At 41.3% G+C, this 19117-nt stretch overlaps 1 protein-coding gene across 6 annotated transcripts in view; it reads left to right on the top strand.

The window, feature by feature from the left end:
- LOC133665117 (chromodomain-helicase-DNA-binding protein 8-like) overlaps positions 1-19117 on the top strand; it is a 106674-nt gene that overhangs the window by 73834 nt on the left and 13723 nt on the right. For all 6 annotated transcript variants that reach the window (XM_062070337.1, XM_062070336.1, XM_062070335.1 and 3 more), the window contains 11 exons: positions 2184-2474; positions 2583-2803; positions 4385-4587; positions 4659-4815; positions 4878-4967; positions 8188-8291; positions 8403-8526; positions 12805-12880; positions 12964-13238; positions 15180-15412; positions 17344-17982. In XM_062070337.1, coding sequence (XP_061926321.1) covers positions 2184-2474; positions 2583-2803; positions 4385-4587; positions 4659-4815; positions 4878-4967; positions 8188-8291; positions 8403-8526; positions 12805-12880; positions 12964-13238; positions 15180-15412; positions 17344-17982 — 2413 coding nt within the window. The remainder of the gene's footprint in view (positions 1-2183; positions 2475-2582; positions 2804-4384; positions 4588-4658; positions 4816-4877; positions 4968-8187; positions 8292-8402; positions 8527-12804; positions 12881-12963; positions 13239-15179; positions 15413-17343; positions 17983-19117) is intronic.

The raw sequence follows: 19117 nt of genomic DNA, 5'->3' as shown, positions 1-19117 counted from the left end.
GTACCAATCAGATGGTTGTGTGGGTGGGACAATGCTGCGTGCTGAGACAGAGGCAGAGGAGCAAAGCAACTTGTTAAGACTTTAGCAGCTAAAGTTAGCTTTAGCTTAGAAACTCGTTCGGTACACCCCCGTACCGAACCGAAAGCCCCGTACCGAAACGGTTCAATACAAAACACATACCGTTACACCCCTAGCAGATACAAATGACACATTCATGTTTTTGTGTAATGATGACAACGTATGCTAACGCGGACGATTGACTAGTTGATGGTTGATGGTTTTCTTTTCAAATGTTCGTTCATAGCCGTTGTGCTGCTATGATAGGCCATTTACGCTCGACACAGTGTGCATACAACAACATTATTAGGCTGTGTATTGAAATACTCCCACACTTTTGACGACTTTTGGCGTGCGTTTTTCCCCTCGCTCGCACAGTCTGCTTTGCGCTCCGCCATGACGGTAGTGTGACGTAAATATGCGACGCGTCGACGCACAAAAACGGCGTCGACGTATTTACGTAACCGATGACGTCGACTATGTCGACGCGTCGTTTCAGCCTTATGTATGATGACGTATGCGCGTGACGTCAATCGTTGAAACGGAAGTATTCGGACACATTGTATCCAATACAAAAAGCTCGGTTTTCATCGCAAAATTCCACAGTATTCTTGACGTCTGTGTTGGTGAATCTTTTGCAATTTGTTTAATGAACAATGGAGACTGCAAAGAAGAAAGCTGTAGGTGGTATCGGTGTATTAGCGGCTGGCTACAGCAACACAACCAGGAGGGCTTTGACTTGGATAGCAGACGCGCTATCCGACGCTAGCCGCCGACCGCACGGATGATCGGGTGAAGTCCTTTGTCGCTCCGTCGATCGCTGGAACGCATGTGAGCACGGGTGTTGATGAGCAGATGAGGGCTGGCTGGCGTAGGTGGATAGCTAATGTTTTTATCATAGCTCAGTGAGGCCCCATTGCTAAGTTAGCTTCAATGGCGTTGTTAGCAACAGCATTGTTAAGCTTCACCAGGCTGGAAAGCATTAACCGTGTAGTTACATGTCCATGGTTTAATAGTATTGTTGATATTCTGTCTATCCTTCCAGTCAGGGGTTTATTTCTTTTGTTTCTATCTGCAGTTAAGCCCGATGCTATCACGTTAGCTCCGTAGCTAAAGTGCTTCGCCGATGTATTGTCGTGGAGATAAAAGTCACTGTGAATGTCCATTTCGCGTTCTCGACTCTCATTTTCAAGAGGATATAGTATCCGAGGTGGTTTAAAATACAAATCCGTGATCCACAATAGAAAAAGGAGAGACTGTGGAATCCAATGAGCCAGCTTGTACCTAAGTTACGGTCAGAGCGAAAAAAGATACGTCCTGCACTGCACTCTAGTCCTTCACTCTCACGTTCCTCATCCACAAATATTTTATCCTGGCTCAAATTAATGGGGTAATCGTCGCTTTCTCGGCCCGAATCGCTCTCGCTGCTGGTGTAAACAATGGGGAAATGTGAGGAGCCTTTCAACCTGCGACGTCACGCTACTTCCGGTACAGGCAAGGCTTTTTTTTATCAGCGACCAAAACTTTATCGTCGATGTTCTCTACTAAATCCTTTCAGCAAAAATATGGCAATATCGCGAAATGATCAAGTATGACACATAGAATGGATCTGCTATCCCTGTTTAAATTTTTAAAAAATCATTTCAGTAGGCCTTTAATATATGCTTACTTCCTCTTTTATCATGTTCTATCTACACTTATGTTAAAATGTAATAATCACTTATTCTTCTGTTGTTTGGATACTTTACATTAGTTTTGGGTGATGCCACAAATTAGGGTATCAATCCGATACCAAGTAGTTCCAGGATCATACATTGGTCATATTTATTTTAGCAGATTTTCCGTATTTTTCCTACAGTGACCTCAAACAACAAGGCTATGGATTGATTCACACTGGTTTTCGCCTTTTGAAGGGTACTGGAAAGACTGGAAAATGTGTCTTGAAAGTCCTTAAAAAGTGCTCGAATTTGGCCATGGAAAAGGTGTACGAACCCTGTATACGGAGACATGGTTCACACACAAAGTTTGTAAATGGAAAAATTTGCAAATAGAGGGGCTCGTAAATCCAGCTCGCACTGTATTTTGGATCCGTTTATAGCTAAATTATTATTGCGTCACTTCAACAGATCCAGCAGTTTTCCAAGAAGGAGATTGAGGACTTGCTGAGGAAGGGAGCTTACGCCGCCATCATGGACGAGAACGATGAGGGCAGTCGCTTCTGTGAGGAAGACATCGACCAGATCCTCCAGCGAAGAGCCACCACCATCACCATCGAGAGCGAGGGCAAGGGCTCCACCTTCTCAAAGGCCAGCTTTGTGGCCTCCGAGAACCGTAACGACATTGCCCTCGATGACCCGGAATTCTGGGAGAAGTGGGCCAAGAAAGCCGACATAGACATGGACATCCTCAACCGAAAAGTACAGTGATTAACTTTTATTGTCCACATTGGCCTTGTTGTAGTTTTATGTAGCTTACCTTTTTAACTAATGTGCTTAGATTAATGTTGACCTTATGTCTCCCCTTAGAACACGCTTGTGATCGACACTCCCAGAGTACGCAAGCAGACGCGTCAGTATTCCAGTTTGCGTGGAGAGGGTGGCGAGCTATCCGATATGGACAGTGATGAAGAGTACCCACCTGCCAATTCCAGACACTCCCGTTCTTCCCGACGCTCGGATCGTCACAGCGGAGTGGGTTACGGACGCACGGACTGTTTCCGCGTGGAAAAACATCTGCTCGTCTATGGGTATGTAGAGATGGATGAGGCTTTTCATCCCCACCTCCTCAAAACCCTCCTGCGAGCTTGATGTTGACATTGACTTATTGGATTAGTTCGGTCTCTTTTTAATTTCCATTGTTAGCTCACACCTACAGTGCATCTGGGAAGTATTCACATTTCCGAAATAGAATCAATTAATTTTTGTCCTCAAAATTCTACACACAATACTATGTGAAGTGTTTTAGGGTTTGTTTGTTTATTTTTAGATTTTTGCAAATTTGTCAAAAATTAAAAACAAAAAGTACATGTACTAGTGTTGTCCCAATACCAATATTTTGGTACTGATACCAAAATTATTTTGATACTTTTCGGTACTTTTCTAAATAAAGGGAACCACAAAAAATTGCATTATTGGCTTTTTTTTAACAAAAAATCTTAGGGTACATTAAACATATGTTTATTATTGTAATTTAGTCATTAAATAAAATAGTGAATATACTAGACAACTTGTCTTTTAGTAGTAAGTAAACAAACAAAGTCTCCTAATTAGTCTGCGGACGTATGCAGTAACATATTGTGTCATTTTCCATTATATTATTTTGTTAAAATTATTAAGGACAAGTGGTAGAAAATGTATTATTAATCTACTTGTTCATTTACTGTTAATATCTGCTTACTTTCTCTTTTAACATGTTCTATCTACACTTCTGTTAAAATGTAATAATCACTTATTCTTCTCTTCTTTGATACTTTACATTAGTTTTTCATGATACCACAAATTTCTGTATCGATCCGATACCAAGTAGTTACAGGATAATACATTGGTCATATTCAAAGTCCTCATATGTCCAGGGATGTATTTCCTGAGTTTATAAATATAATATGAATACAAATAAAACCAAATTATTATTATTTTGGGATGCTAAAAAATATCGACGTAGTCATAGTAGTATCTACTAGATACGCTGCTGTACTTGGTATCATTACAGTGGATGTCAGGTGTAGATCCACCCATGGCGTTTGTTTACATTTTGACGCCGGTGAGCTACGGTGCGTAGTGAAGCATATTTAGCTATTCCTCGTCCTGCAGTGATAATGATACTTGTAAGAAACTTACTTTATTTGTCGCCATGGAGGCGAGGATTAGTGATTTAGAAGTAGTAGGGGGCGGGCGTGGGGGAATAAATAAATACATAAAAATATTCAGCACCGCTGGGAGACCAGTCAGGATAGAGGGAAAGATGATACAGTAACTTCTGAAAAAGACTTGTGGCTGTAATTGCTTCCACAGGTGCATCAACAAAGGCTGTGAATACTTGGGATTTCATTGTTTTTTATTTGTAACAAATGAGCAAAACCTTTTCATATAGTCATTATAGGTCTTGTGTGCAGAATTTTCAGCACAAAAATGAATGTATTCCATTTTGGAATAAGGCTGTCCTGCTGGAATAATGCATGCTTCATAATTCCAGTAAAAAGCTACAAATACACATTAACTTGTGTTTTATTTCAATCCAAAAATGTGCAAATTGACAAAAATCCACAGTTTGAGTAAATGATCACGGGGACCCGTCAGTCACACCCTTTTGTCTTGTCAATCTTTTCCAGTTGGGGGCGCTGGAGGGACATTCTGTCCCACGCCAGATGTAAGCGCCGCCTGAGTGAGCGCGACGTGGAGACCATATGCCGCGTCATCTTGGTGTTTTGTCTCCTGCACTACCGTGGCGACGAGAACATCAAGAGTTTCATCTGGGAACTCATCACACCCCCGGAGAACGGGCGTGAGCCCCAAACACTACTCAACCACTCTGGTAGGAGGATTTACCAACCATGAACTTCTTGCTGTCGTTGCAAGTGCTTAGAACTTGTGTTTTCTGCGTAGGCCTCTCCATCCCTGTGCCCCGAGGCAGGAAGGGCAAGAGGGTAAAAGCCCAGAGCACATTTGACGTGCAGAAAGTGGAATGGATCCGCAAGTATAACCCTGATACCTTGCTGCTGGACGACAGTTACCGCAAGCACCTCAAGCACCAGTGCAACAAGTTAGGATAATTGACTTTTGTCAAGTGCGTGTTGTCGGTACTAAAAGTCTCTCCTCTCCCAGGGTGTTGCTGAGGGTGCGTATGCTCTACTACCTCAAGCAGGAGGTGATCGGTGACCATGCTGACTCGGTCCTGAAAGGGGCAGACATCAGGTATGCTGTTGTAGGTCCTACGCTGACACATTGTTCATAACCTACTCTAACCTACTAGTGGTTAGACTGTCTGCCCTGAGATCGGTAGGTTGTGAGTTCAAACCCTGGCATACCAAAGACTATAAAAATGGGACCCATTACCTCCCTGCTTGGCATTCAGCATCAAGGGTTGGAATTAGGGATGTCCGATAATGGCTTTTTTGCCGATATTCCGATATTGTCCAACTCTTAATTACCGATATCAACCGATTCCGATATATACAGTCGTGGAATTAACACATTATTATACCTAATTTTGACAGCCAGGTATGGTGAAGATAAGGTCCTTTTTAAAAAAAAGAAAAAAAATAAGATAAATAAATTAAAAACATTTTCTTGAATAAAAAAGAAAGTAAAACAATATAAAAAAAGTTACCGGTACATAGAAATGAGTAAATAATGAAAATGAGTAAAATTAACTGTTAAAGGTTAGTACTATTAGTGGACCAGCAGCACGCACAATCATGTGTGCTTATGGACTGTATTCCTTGCAGACTGCAGGGTTTCCCACACATTCATTTATATGTGGCGGCCCGCCACGAAAGAATTACGTCCGCCACAAATAATTTTATTTTATTTTATTTTTATTTTTTTTGTCCTCTCCAGCTTCTCAGGCAAATCATATAGTTGATGTAGATGCCCATATCGGCTGTTCAGATTTACTTTACAAAAGAGAAGTGTAGGATACTTCTCTTGTTGCCTTATTTGTATTTGACTTTATTAAATGTATTTATATTAGAAACACAACATGTGTATATAACAAAGGGTGCAAAGTCTGCAGGCAGTAGGAAACACATGGTTAAGTGTAGGGAGTAAAACTGACGGCAGTCTAAAGTTCAAGATTTTTGGAGCTCTTTGTTCAGTGGATCAGATGTTTGATGAAGCTCTGTGTCTTATCTACCACCACTACTGTTTTCTGTTTATTTGTTACTGACTGTGGCAGGACACCTCTGCCTCTGTTTCACTTTATGTTGCTGGTAAATAATATGGTTGTAGTAGTAGGCTAAAGTTAAATTATTTAGTATGCACTAATTAAAGGGGCAGAGCTTTGAGACATTTTAGCTTTTATATTTTATAAGATATATTTTTTGTAAGAACCACAATTAATAAATATATTTCAGTGAATAACTTATTGTTCAAATCTGCATATAAATATGTACATAAAGTGTTGTAATTATATTGTAAAATGGATGGATGGACGTTTAAAACAAAACTGTTATTATTAATTAGTAAGTGTACATTTTTTGAGCCTTTTTAGAGAAAATCAAATCATTGTAGTAAATTATGCAAATTACTCGATGATATCATGGTGACCACGCCCATAGTCACGCCCATGGCCACGCCCCCACCGCCACAGGTATCTTGGCAGTTTATGGGAAACACTGGACTGTATTGATATTAGGGCTGCAACAACTAATCGATTAAAATCGATTATAAAAATAGTTGCCGATTAATTTAGTCATCGATTCGTTGGATCTATGCTATGCGCATGCGCAGAGGCTTTTAAAAAAAAATTAAAAAAAATTTATTTTTTATTTTTTTAAATAAAACTTTATTTATAAACTGCAGCATGTACAAACAGCTGATAAACAATATTCAAAATAAGTATGGTGCCAGTATGCTGTTTTTTTTCAATAAAATACTGGAAAGGATAGAAATGTAGTTTGTCTCTTTTATCCGATTATTAATCGATTAATCGATTATCAAATTAATCGTTAGTTGCAGCCCTAATTGATATAAATTGATATATAATGTAGGAACCAGAATATTAATAACAGAAAGAAACAACCCTTTTGTGTGAATGAGTGTAAATGGGGGAGGGAGGTTTTTTGGGTTGGTGCACTAATTGTAAGTGTATCTTGTGTTTTTTATGTTGATTTAATTAAAAAAAAACAAAAAAAAACGATACCGATAATTTCCGATATTACATTTTAAAGCATTTATCGCCTGATAATATCGGCATGCCGATATTATCGGACATCTATAGTTGTAATTATTATTATTATTCTCTATTGCTTGCTAGTGTTACCATATCTGAGTTATTGTGCAGAAATATGGGTAAATAACTACAAATGTACACTTCATTCATTAACCGTGTCGCTTAATCCATTCCATCATTTATTTCCACATACAGATATACTGAAGGTTTCAAGTGTTGTACGTGCGTACAAATTTTTTAAACTCAATTGTTCTCTATCAGATTATATTTCTCTTTTGTTGAGAATAATTGTTGTATAATATTGGGTAGCAGAGTGTAGATTGTTTTGTGTATAATGTTAGCTGTTTGCAAATTCACTGATGTGGAATTTCAGTATTTTCGAGATATATACCGTATTTTTCGGAGTATAAGTCGCACCGGAGTATAAGTCGCACCGGCCGAAAATGCATAATAAAGAAGGAAAAAAACATATAAGTCGCACCGGAGTTTAAATCAAATTTTTGGGGGAAATTTATTTGATAAAAGCCAACACCAAGAATAGACATTTGAAAGGCAATTTAAAATAAATAAAGAATAGTGAACAACAGGCTGAATAAGTGTACGTTATATGAGGCATAAATAACCAACTGGTATGTTAACGTAACATATTAAGGTAAGAGTCATTCAAATAACTATAACATATAGAACATGCTATACGTTTACCAAACAATCTGTCACTCCTAATCGCTAAATCCCATGAAATCTTATACGTCTAGTCTCTTACGTGAATGAGCTAAATAATATTATTTGATATTTTACGGTAGTGTGTTAATCATTTCACACGTAAGTCGCTCCTGAGTATAAGTCGCACCCCCGGCCAAACTATGAAAAAAAACTGCGACTTATAGTCTGAAAAATACGGTAGGTAGTATTTGTTACCTTGCGGCTCTTCTTACTGGCGTGTCGCAAGTAGGGAGGCTGTCTGTGCTTCCTGTGTGTAAAGTTGACTCTGCGCCCACCAAAACAAAGATTGTGAATGACTGTAAAGAGGGCTTACTGCGTTCAGTTAATTCCTAACGTTAAATACACGCACTCAGGTGCTGAGAGCGATGCACAGAGTGGGATGTCTTTCTCCCTGTTGTCAGCGGGAGACGACCAAATGTGAGGCTCAACAATTATGATCGAATGCTGTTATTAAAACCTCCACGTCAATTAATCGTGCACCCCTACCGTCTTTTATAAGTAAATGTATTTGTTTTTCAGAGATGTGGACATCTGGATACCGGAGATGGAGCAGCAAGAGGTCCCTGCAGGATGGTGGGATGCTGAGGCTGACCGCTCTCTGCTGGCGGGTGTTTTCAAACACGGTAAAAACACCTTAAGAACGGCAACGCTTTTCCGTTAGTCGGTTTCCAAGTTCCCTACTTACTGCCAGTTTGTGTGTTTCAACACGTTTTTACCGTCAAATGTGTTACCAGGTTACGAGATGTACACCACCATGCGCGCCGACGGACGCCTGTGTTTCCTGGAGAAGGTTGGCCGGCCCGACGACAAGGCCATCGATGCGGAGCAACATGTAGGGGATGGCGAGCTGGGAGACGAGTGAGTCATGCTTACAGTTTTTGTTGTGACATTTTGCTGCAATTGATATACAGTGGTACCTCGGGATTAGGGTTGGGTATCGTTTGAATTCGAACGATTCCGATTCTTTGTTTCGATTCCGATTCCTGACGGTTCTCGATTCCGATTCTTCTTGTACCATGCCGGGATCAATGTGTTTGACAGGTAGTCCCTGGAAGGTGGTATGTATTTTGGGTTGAGAGTTTTCACCATACCCCTGCAAACATGTAATGTTGCTGTTACTGTTTAGCCCAGTATCAATTAGCTTAGCTCTAACGTTATTGCTTAACTAACCTAAATGTTGGAGATTCCACCTCTGAAAAGGGATGCAGTCTTTTGACTATGTGTGCAGTGACGTCTGTGGCACCGACATCTTCCCCATTGCCGCTACGGTGAACGGAGTACGCTGAGCACATCGTGGAGCCTGGCTAGCAGGTTGTAAATTGTCTATGAAAAAATACGCGGGCTAATTTGTTAGCTGCCTCGACGTTGGCGCAAAACACATTTATTGCATATACCGTATTTCCTTGAATAGCCGCAGGGACGCTAATTAATTTAAAACCTCTTCTCACTCCTGCGCTTACCAAAACCATGCGGGATGGGCAAGCATGCGCTAATTATTTTAAAACCTCTTCTCACTCCGGCGCTTACCTTATCATGAAAAGCACATTTAATTAAAAAAAATGTTATAATGGTCTTACCTTTACTTATTAAATGATGTCCATGTGCAGCTGCTTCTGATCAAAGGCAGTCTTCCTTATCTTTCTTCAGTTTTAAAAGTCTCTGGAGATATTCCTTTAATTATTACCTCCTGCTTCGATTGAAAGTCCAGTTTAGAAAACTGTTTTATTTTAGATATGTAATCCTCCATGGTAAAAGTTCAAGCAAACGATCGCTGCTCACGCTTGCTGCTTGTTGTCTTCTTCTGCAGCACCAGTCTTCTGCAGTACTGGTAGTCGCAAGAGGGGATCACTAGCGCCCTCTACCACCAGGAGGCGGGAGTCATTTAATGACTCATATTTGACCCGGCGGAAGTGCCAAGCATGCGCTAATTATTTTGCGAAACGAGTTTGACCCGGCTGTAATTCTAGGCAGGCGAATACTATATTCCCGGCGGCAATTCAAGGAAATACGGTATATTGTTTTACTTACCGGATTCGGACTGCGGTGCAGTCACCGAGGTGCCAGGCTGGGTGTCGAAGCCAGAGGAAGAGGCACAGGAGGACGGTCTGCGCAGCGCGTCGAAGACGGGACACGCATTTATTTGTACTCGGAGGTGCTTCATCATGTTCGACGTGCACCCTCCTAAGCACGAAACAGTCCTGTCGCACGTGTTACATTTCGCCGATATTTCATTTTTTTTAGTAAAATAAAGCCACACTTCGACCGCCGACGCCCGCTATCCATGCTTGACTGACTCGCTCGGCTACATAGGCTCTGCAATGCTAACACTTCCGGCGTTGGTGTTTAGCGGCTTCTTCTTCCGGTCGGCGGACTTATTCTTTTTTTCCGGTCGGCGGACTGGGTATCGAAACTAGGAATCGAAATTTAAACTTTTAAACGATTCCGGGAGAATCGGAAAGTTAGTCCCGGTTCCAATCGATACTCGATACCCAACCCTACTCGGGATATGAGTTTAATTGGTGCTGTGACTCAACCCGTACCTGGAAAAGCTTGTATTGCCAAACAGCCACGCCCATTGAAATTAATTCACCATATTTTCCGGACCATAGGGCGCACCGGATTATAAGGCGCACTGCCGATGAGCGGGTCTATTCAGGTGTATTTTCATTAGGGATGTCCGATAATATCGGCCTGCCGATATTATCGGCCGATAAATGCGTTAAAATGTAATATCGGAAATGATCGGTATCGGTTTTTGTATTATCTGTATCGTTTTTTTTATTTTTTTTATTTTTTTATTAAATCAACATAAAAAACACAAGATACACTTACAATTAGTGCACCAACCCAAAAAACCTCCCTCCCCCCATTTCTTTCTGTTATCAATATTCTGTTTCCTACATTATATATCAATATATATCAATACAGTCTGCAAGGGATACAGTCCGTAAGCACACATGATTGTGCGTGCTGCTGGTCCACTAATAGTACTAACCTTTAACAGTTAATTTGACTCATTTTCATTAATTAATAGTTTCTATGTAACTGTTTTTATATTGTTTTACTTTCTTTTTTATTCAAGAAAATGTTTTTAATTTAGTTATCTTATTTTATTTTATTTTTTTTAAAAGTACCTTATCTTCACCATACATGGTTGTCCAAATTAGGCATAATAATGTGTTAATTCCACGACTGCATATATCGGTTGATATCGGTATCGGTAATTAAAGAGTTGGACAATATCGGAATATCGGATATCGGCAAAAAGCCATTATCGGACGTCCCTAATTTTCATACAAAATGTGTCCTGTGAAGAACCGTCCGACCTGAACTCTCTCATAACTAAAGTTCCTTGGGTGAATTATGTAAACTCACTACACCGGTAGTTTTTTTGATGCATATGTAAATATAGACAATAAAAAATGTAATCTGATAAGTCTATGGATAAAAAGCAGAGCCTGGCGACGCATGCGTGTTTATCATAACGCACAGTCAGCACCTCTGCTTCAGTAAACAATGACGTGATGACGTCACTCGCTAACTTGTCAGCCACTTCTCCAAGAGGCTCCTTTTGAACACTCCTCGCACACTAACACTTCAAAAGTTACATATTTTCCCCGTTTGTTGACCTGCAAAGTATGTTTTTGGGGTGGAGGAGTCTGGTCGGGGTGCTGGTTAGCTTGAAGCTAACAGCTAGCCCGTCTCCATCCTCGAACGATGTCGATCCAGCGGGAGATAAAAGTGACGTTTCCATGGACTCGCAAAGACTAAAACAAGTCATTTACTGGAGACATGGCACAGGATGAAGTTAAAAAGGTTGACTTTACACTCACCTTAGTGTTTACCATGAAGTCTTTCTTTAGAAAGTTGTCCTAGTCCAAACTGAGGCAGTATTTGTGATTGATAAACTTTTCGGCGAATCAAAATACTTTACTTTGAAGACGACCAATAAAAACGCGGAGAAGGCAGGGTCGTTTGAAAAAAAAATTATAATAATCTGCGTCCCAGGGACGCGTGGATTTACGAAAATGCGCGTCCTTTCTGATTTTAATGCGTGAAAAGACACAAAAAGTGCGTTAACGCCAACAGTGGTATAAGGATTTGCCGCGTGATATTGTCACACGATTGCCTATACATTTGATTAGTAAATGTATATTTTGCATACGCTGTAAAAAACCTATGGATTTTGCAGTCCAAAAAATGGCAGAATTTTACCATAAAATGTACGGTATTTTATTGTAAAATTCTGGTGATCGAGCTGCCAGTTTTTTTACATAAAAAATATGGTTGCTGTTTTCACAGTGTATTACTGTAAATGGAAAATTGTAACTTTTTTTTACGGTAGCATTCTGATGACTGAGCTGTTTTTTGTTTTGTTTTTGTTTTTTATATATTGTAATGTTTACAGTGTACAATTTGATGGACAACTTGCTTTGAGATCGCAGGTCAAGCAGATATTTATGTAGTATTTGTCCCCAAAAATGTTTTGAAGGTATGGTACTATAATATTTGTTGCATTATTAGTTAGATAAAGTTTAAAATATATAGGACTGCATGCAATACATGTTTTTTTTCTGTCAAAATAGCAAAAGAAAGAAAGATAAAGTACTTTATTGATGCTTAGACATAGACTTAGACTAAGACAAACTTTAATAATCCACAAGGGAAATTGTTCCACACAGTAGGTCAGTTACAAAGGATGGAAAGGATAATGCAGGTATAAAGTAGACTAAAAATGTACCATAGTAGCAATATAACATATGCAATATTTACATATTATATGTACAGTATATAATATATATTGATATTATGTTTTTATACAAAATATAACAAATCACAATTACCATGTACAATATTACAGTATATGTAACAGCTGCAGCAAAAACAATGTCAGCATAAAATAGAGTAGATCCAGCAGAAAATATACATTTATTATAGAGTGTAGCATAGCATATTATTTCCAGGTTTTCACGGGCCATTCAAAATGATGTGGCGGACCCTATCTGGCCCCCGGCCTTGAGTTTAACACCACTGTACTTAATGTACACACACACACAGTGTGTTCGTTACTTCAGTCTGGGTAACACACGCATGTTTTGGTCTTGTCGCCTGCTTATTACGTGTTTCTTGTTACAGAGGGGATTATGACAAATACTCTGAGGACCCCGAGTTCAAGCCTGCGTCAAGACCACCAAAAGATTCATACGAGGAGGTATACTTCCCAGCATAAGTTTGTGTGAGTTGTAGCAACAACAAAAAAAGCCTCACACGTTGTCATTGACCGCCGCCCCCCAGCATGACAGTGTGAAGATAGAGGAGGAAATCACCGTGGAAGACAAGTCCGTCCCAGCCATCGTGGAAAGCTTCTCTAACCAGACCCAGAGTGGCTGCGATTGGCCCTCCAGTTCGTCGCTTACAGCGCGCCTGCGGCGCTTGATCACAGCTTACCAGCGCAGCTACAGGCAGGAGCAGCTGAAGATCGAAGCTGAGGCCAAGGGCGACCGCAGGCGCAGGAGGTGTGAGCAAGCCAGCAAGCTGAAGGAGATCGCACGGCAAGAGCGACAACAAAGGTATACTTGTATCGCTTTTGTGTAGAAATGTACAGTCGCGATCAAAAGTGTACATACACTTGTAAAGAACATCATGTCATGGCTGTCTTGAGTTTCTTATAATTTCCACAAATCTTATTTTTTTCTGATAGAGTGATTGGAGCACATACTTGTTGGTCACAAAAAAACATTCATGAACTTTGCTTCTTTTATGAATTTATTATGGGTCTACTGAAAATGTGACTTGGTCAAAAGTATACATACAGCAATGTTAATATTTGCTTACATGTCCCTTGTTTCATCTGACATCACATGGACAAAGATAAGACCTTCTGGAGCAGACCTGGGCAAATTAAGGCCCGGGGGCCACATGCGGCCCGTTAAGCTTTTCAATCTGACCCGCCCGGACATTCTCAAATAATTTTTTTTAGATCTTTAAGATGGAAAGTGTAGCTGCCATTATGATGTGCAGTCATGTTTTCTAATGACCGTAAGTCTTGAACTATACAAAGTATTTCAATGGTCGGAATCTGCGCTTTTGCATGATGTACTAGTTACTATGGTAATCTAATTAGTTACTATGGTCATCTACGTCACAGCAGCTCAGACGAGGCACCAAGCAGTGTGGGTGAGGAGCGTTTCCAGAGAGGCCAGCCTAAAATGTGGGTGTCGGGGACAGATGCGGAAGGAGATTTTTACAACAAAGTTCTAAAGCTTAGTGATGTATCACATATATCAGATTGTAGGTGGAGTTGTTTTTACCCTTCGTGTTCATATTTCGCTGTTTGTTGCATTTTTGTTGTGTTTTGCTTGATTGTAAAATATGTCAATGGAGAGGGGGTGTGACGTTCATCTGTTGTCAATATTCAGTGTTTTATCATTCATAGTTATTAATATTGTAAATCACACATTCTTTATTTTCATGTAAATTCTGGGTGTCTAATTCAGTAAAAAAAAATGTAAAATTCCATTTTGTTTTTCTAAGGTGGTCTGTTATCACGTTTTTAGCACTCAATCAGACATTATTGTGAGGTTTTGTATTAGTGTTCCTAAAAATAGATATACCGGCCCCCAGACACGTTTTTTTCTCTAAATTTGGCCACCCGAGTCAAAATATTTGCCCAGGCCTGTTCTGGAGCAAAGTTCTGTGGTCAGATGAAACAAAAACGGAGCTGTTTGGCCACAATACCCAGCAATATGTTTGGAATAGAAAAGGTGAGGCCTTTAATCCCAGGAACACCACACCTACCGTCAAGCATGGTGGTGGTAGTATTATACTCTGGGCCTGTGTTGCTGCCAATGGAACTGGTGCTTTACAGAGAGTAAACGGGACAATGAAAACCTCCAAATTCTTCAGGACAAGCTAAAATCATCAGCCCGGAGGTTGGGTCTTGGGCGCAGTTGGGTGTTCCAACAGGACAATGACCCCAAACACATGTCAAAAGTGGTAAAGGAATGGCCAAATCAGGCTAGAATGAAGGTTTTAGAATGGCCTTCCTTAAGTCCTGACTTAAAGGTGTGGACAATGCTGAAGAAACAAGTCCATGTCAGAAAACCAACAAATTTAGCTGAACTGCACCAATTTTGTCAAGAGGAGTGGTCAAAAATTCAAGCAGAAGCTTGTGGATGGCTACCAAAAGCGCCTTATTGCAGTGAAACTTGCCAAGGGACATGTAAGCAAATATTAACATTGTTGTATGTATACTTTTGACCAAGTCACATTTTCAGTAGACCCATAATAAATTCATAAAAGAAGCAAACTTCATGAATGTTTTTTGTGACCAACAAGTATGTGCTCCAATCACTCTATCACAAAAAAAATAGGAGTTGTAGAAATGATTGGAAACTCAAGACAGCCATGACATGATCTTCTTTACAAGTGTACATAAACTTTTGACCATGACTGTAGGTGTTCACCATATTTACGCGAGTCAAACATGAACGGGAGTTCTCTGTCTGCAGGTGGACACGCAGGGAAGAATGTGATTTCTACCGCGTCGTGTCAACTTTTGGCGTGGAAAAGATCAAAAAGGAACCAGGTCTTCCCGAGGGCGAAGAAGCGGATTATGACTGGACGAGATTTCGCACCTTCGCCCGTTTGGATAAAAAAACTGACGAGAGCCTTAGCCGGTACTTCCGCTCTTTCTTAAACATGTGCCGGAGAGTGTGCCACTTGCGCCCTGGCCGTGATGAGGGTAAGTAGTGTTGACACCTTTTTTATGTATGGATTATGTTCTGCAGCATAATAACGTAGCTCAATATTTAACCCATCATATTGCAGTCTACACGTATCTCTTATGTGTGACTGCCATCATACTGCAGTCTACACGTATCTCTTCTGCGTGACTGCCATCATATTGCAGTCTACACGTATCTCTCATGTGTGACTGCCATCATATTGCAGTCTACACGTATCTCTTATGTGTGACTGCCATCATATTGCAGTCTACACGTATCTCTCATGTGTGACTGCCATCATATTGCAGTCTACACGTATCTCTCATGTGTGGCTGCCATCATATTGCAGTCTACACGTATCTCTTATGTGTGGCTGTCATCATATCACAGTCTACACGTATCTCTCATGTGTGGCTGCCATCATATCGCAGTCTGCACGTATTTCTCATGTGTGACTGCCATCATATTGCAGTCTACACGTATCTCTCATGTGTGACTGCCATCATATTGCAGTCTACACGTATCTCTCATGTGTGACTGCCATCATATTGCAGTCTACACGTGTCTCTCGTGTGACTGCCATCATATTGCAGTCTACACGTATCTCTCATGTGTGACTGCCATCATATTGCAGTCTACACGTATCTCTTATGTGTGACTGCCATCATATTGCAGTCTACACGTATCTCTTATGTGTGACTGCCATCATACTGCAGTCTACACGTATCTCTTCTGCGTGACTGCCATCATATCGCAGTCTACACGTATCTCTCATGTGTGACTGCCATCATATTGCAGTCTACACGTATCTCTCATGTGGCTGCCATCATATTGCAGTCTACACGTATCTCTCATGTGGCTGCCATCATATTGCAGTCTACACGTATCTCTCATGTGTGACTGCCATCATATTGGAGTCTACACGTATCTCTCATGTGTGACTGCCATCATATTGCAGTCTACACGTATCTCTTATGTGTGACTGCCATCATATTGCAGTCTACATGTATCTCTTGTGTGACTGCCATCATACTGCAGTCTACACGTATCTTATGTGTGACTGCCATCATACTACAGTCTGCACGTATCTCTTATGTGTGACTGCCATCATATTACAGTCTACACGTATCTCTCATGTGTGACTGCCATCATATTGCAGTATACACGTATCTCTCATGTGTGGCTGCCATCATATTGCAGTCTACACGTATCTCTCATGTGTGACTGCCATCATATTGCAGTCTACATGTATCTGTTATGTGTGGCTGTCATCATATCGCAGTCTACACGTATCTCTCATGTGTGGCTGCCATCATATCGCAGTCTGCACGTATTTCTTATGTGTGGCTGTCATCATATCGCAGTCTACACGTATCTCTCATGTGTGGCTGCCATCATATTGCAGTCTACACGTATCTCTCAGGTGTGACTGCCATCATATTGCAGTCTACACGTATCTTTCATGTGTGACTGCCATCATATTGCAGTCTACATGTATCTTTCATGTGTGACTGCCATCATATTGCAGTCTACACGGATCTCTTATGTGTGACTGCCATCTACTGGTCACACTTATCATTTCGCCATGTACCAAATTGAATAGCTTCGAGGTCGGTAAGCACAACCCAAATTATTCCGTACATCAGGCGCACTGTCGAGTTTTGAGAAAATGAAAGGATTTTAAGTGCGCCTTACAGTCCGAAAAATACGGTACTCTAAGGATTTAAACAAGAACTGCTCACATAACAATAATAATACTAACTCCCTGGTGACATAACCTTCAAACTAAACAATCATATCAAACGCATGTAATACCTGTTTTGGGCCCTAGGGGTGCACAAGAGTTTAATTGAATTTGAGATATGCTCGTAAGTGAAGTAAATTATTTTTATATAGCACTTTTCTCTAGTGACTCAAAGCCCTAATCCTTGACTCTGACTTTTCCTAGACACACCATCGCTTCCTCAGACAGTGGCCCCCATCACGGAGGAACGTGCTTCCCGGACACTTTACCGCATTAGCCTCCTCCGTCGCCTCCGCGACCGAGTCCTGCCCCACCCCTCCCTGGAGGAGCGCCTGCTGCTGGCGCCGCCCGGCACCGAGTTGCCCGCCTGGTGGAGCATACCCTACCACGACCGTCAGCTGATGCTGGGCGCGGCCATTCACGGCATCAGCCGCACGGAGCTCTCCATCTTCTCAGACCCTCAGTTCACGTTCGTCGCCGCCCGAGACGAGTTCATCCAGAACCAGCAAGCCCAGCCGCAGCCTCAGCCGCAGCCCATCATGCACCTGGGCCAACCCAAGTCCGACGGGGAGGTGTCCGCTGGGAAGGAGGACGGGAAGGAGGAGGAGATTCGGTTGCTCGGGGGTGCAATTGGTGCTAATCTACAGAGTACGCCTTTGAGCCACCATGACGCCAAGGCCAGAGGGCAGACCTGGAACTTCAAGAAGAACAAGGTCAAGGAAGGAAGCAAAGGAGAAGAGGGAGCCTCGGATACGGATTCCGATTCCGATTCGGGGTCGTCATCTTCTGACCGATCAGGCAGCAGCGATGACAGCGGAGACAGTGATGAAGAGGTGGATGGAGGTCAGTTGGTGTTTATTATATACACAAACAATGCTCAGCCACCTAAAAACAAGACACTTGGGCTGGGCAACATGGCTGAAAACTAGAGATGTCCGACAATGGCTTTTTTGCCGATATTGTCCAACTCTTAATTACCGATTCCGATATCAACCGATACCAATATATACAGTCGTGGAATTAACACATTATTATGCCTAATTTTGTTGTGATGCCCCGCTGGATGCATTAAACAATGTGACAAGGTTTTCCAAAATAAATCAACTCAAGTTATGGAAAAAAGTGCCAACATGGCACTGCCATATTTATTATTGAAGTCACAAAGTGCGTTATTTTTGTATAACATGCCTCAAAACAGCAGCTTGGAATTTGGGACATGCTCTCCCTGAGAGAGCATGAGGAGGTTGAGGTGGGCAGGGTTGTATATTGTAGCGTCCCGGGAGAGTTAGTGCTGCAAGGGGTTCTGGGTATTGGTTCGGTTGTGTTTATGTTGTGTTACGGTGCGGATGTTCTCCCGAAATGTGTTTGTCATTCTTGTTTGGTGTGGGTTCACAGTGTGGCGCATATTTGTAACAGTGTTAAAGTTGTTTATACGGCCACCCTCAGTGTGACCTGTATGGCTGTTGACCAAGTATGCCTTGCATTCACTTATGCGTGTGTGAAAAGCCGTAGATATTATGTGATTGGGCCGGTACGCAAATGCAGTGCCTTTAAGGCACACCCCCAATATTGTTGTCTGGGTGGGAATCGGGAGAAATTCGGGAGAATGGTTGCCCCGGGAGATTTTAGGGAGGGGCACTGAAATTCGGGAGTCTCCCGGGAAAATCGGGAGGGTTGGCAAGTATAACTGGGAGACGCAACTCCTCTGTACTTCTCCCTACGTCCGTATACGACTCCGTACAGCTGCGTTTTAAAAAGTCATAAATTTTACTTTTTGAAACCGATACCGATAATTTCCGATTTTACATTTTAAAGCATTTATCGGCCGATATTATCGGACATCTCAACTGAAAACTGTATCACGATATGTCTTTTATATCGATCCATCGATAATTATTGATATTTTTTATTCATCGTTAAATGTAAACATTTTTATTTAAAATGTTACCCTTCTCCGATTATAATCCCCTCAGCTATC

The sequence above is a fragment of the Entelurus aequoreus genome, linkage group LG14 (genome assembly GCF_033978785.1).
Source record: "Entelurus aequoreus isolate RoL-2023_Sb linkage group LG14, RoL_Eaeq_v1.1, whole genome shotgun sequence".
In the NCBI taxonomy this organism is placed as follows: domain Eukaryota; kingdom Metazoa; phylum Chordata; class Actinopteri; order Syngnathiformes; family Syngnathidae; genus Entelurus; species Entelurus aequoreus.
This window is presented reverse-complemented; position numbering and strand designations above follow the sequence as displayed.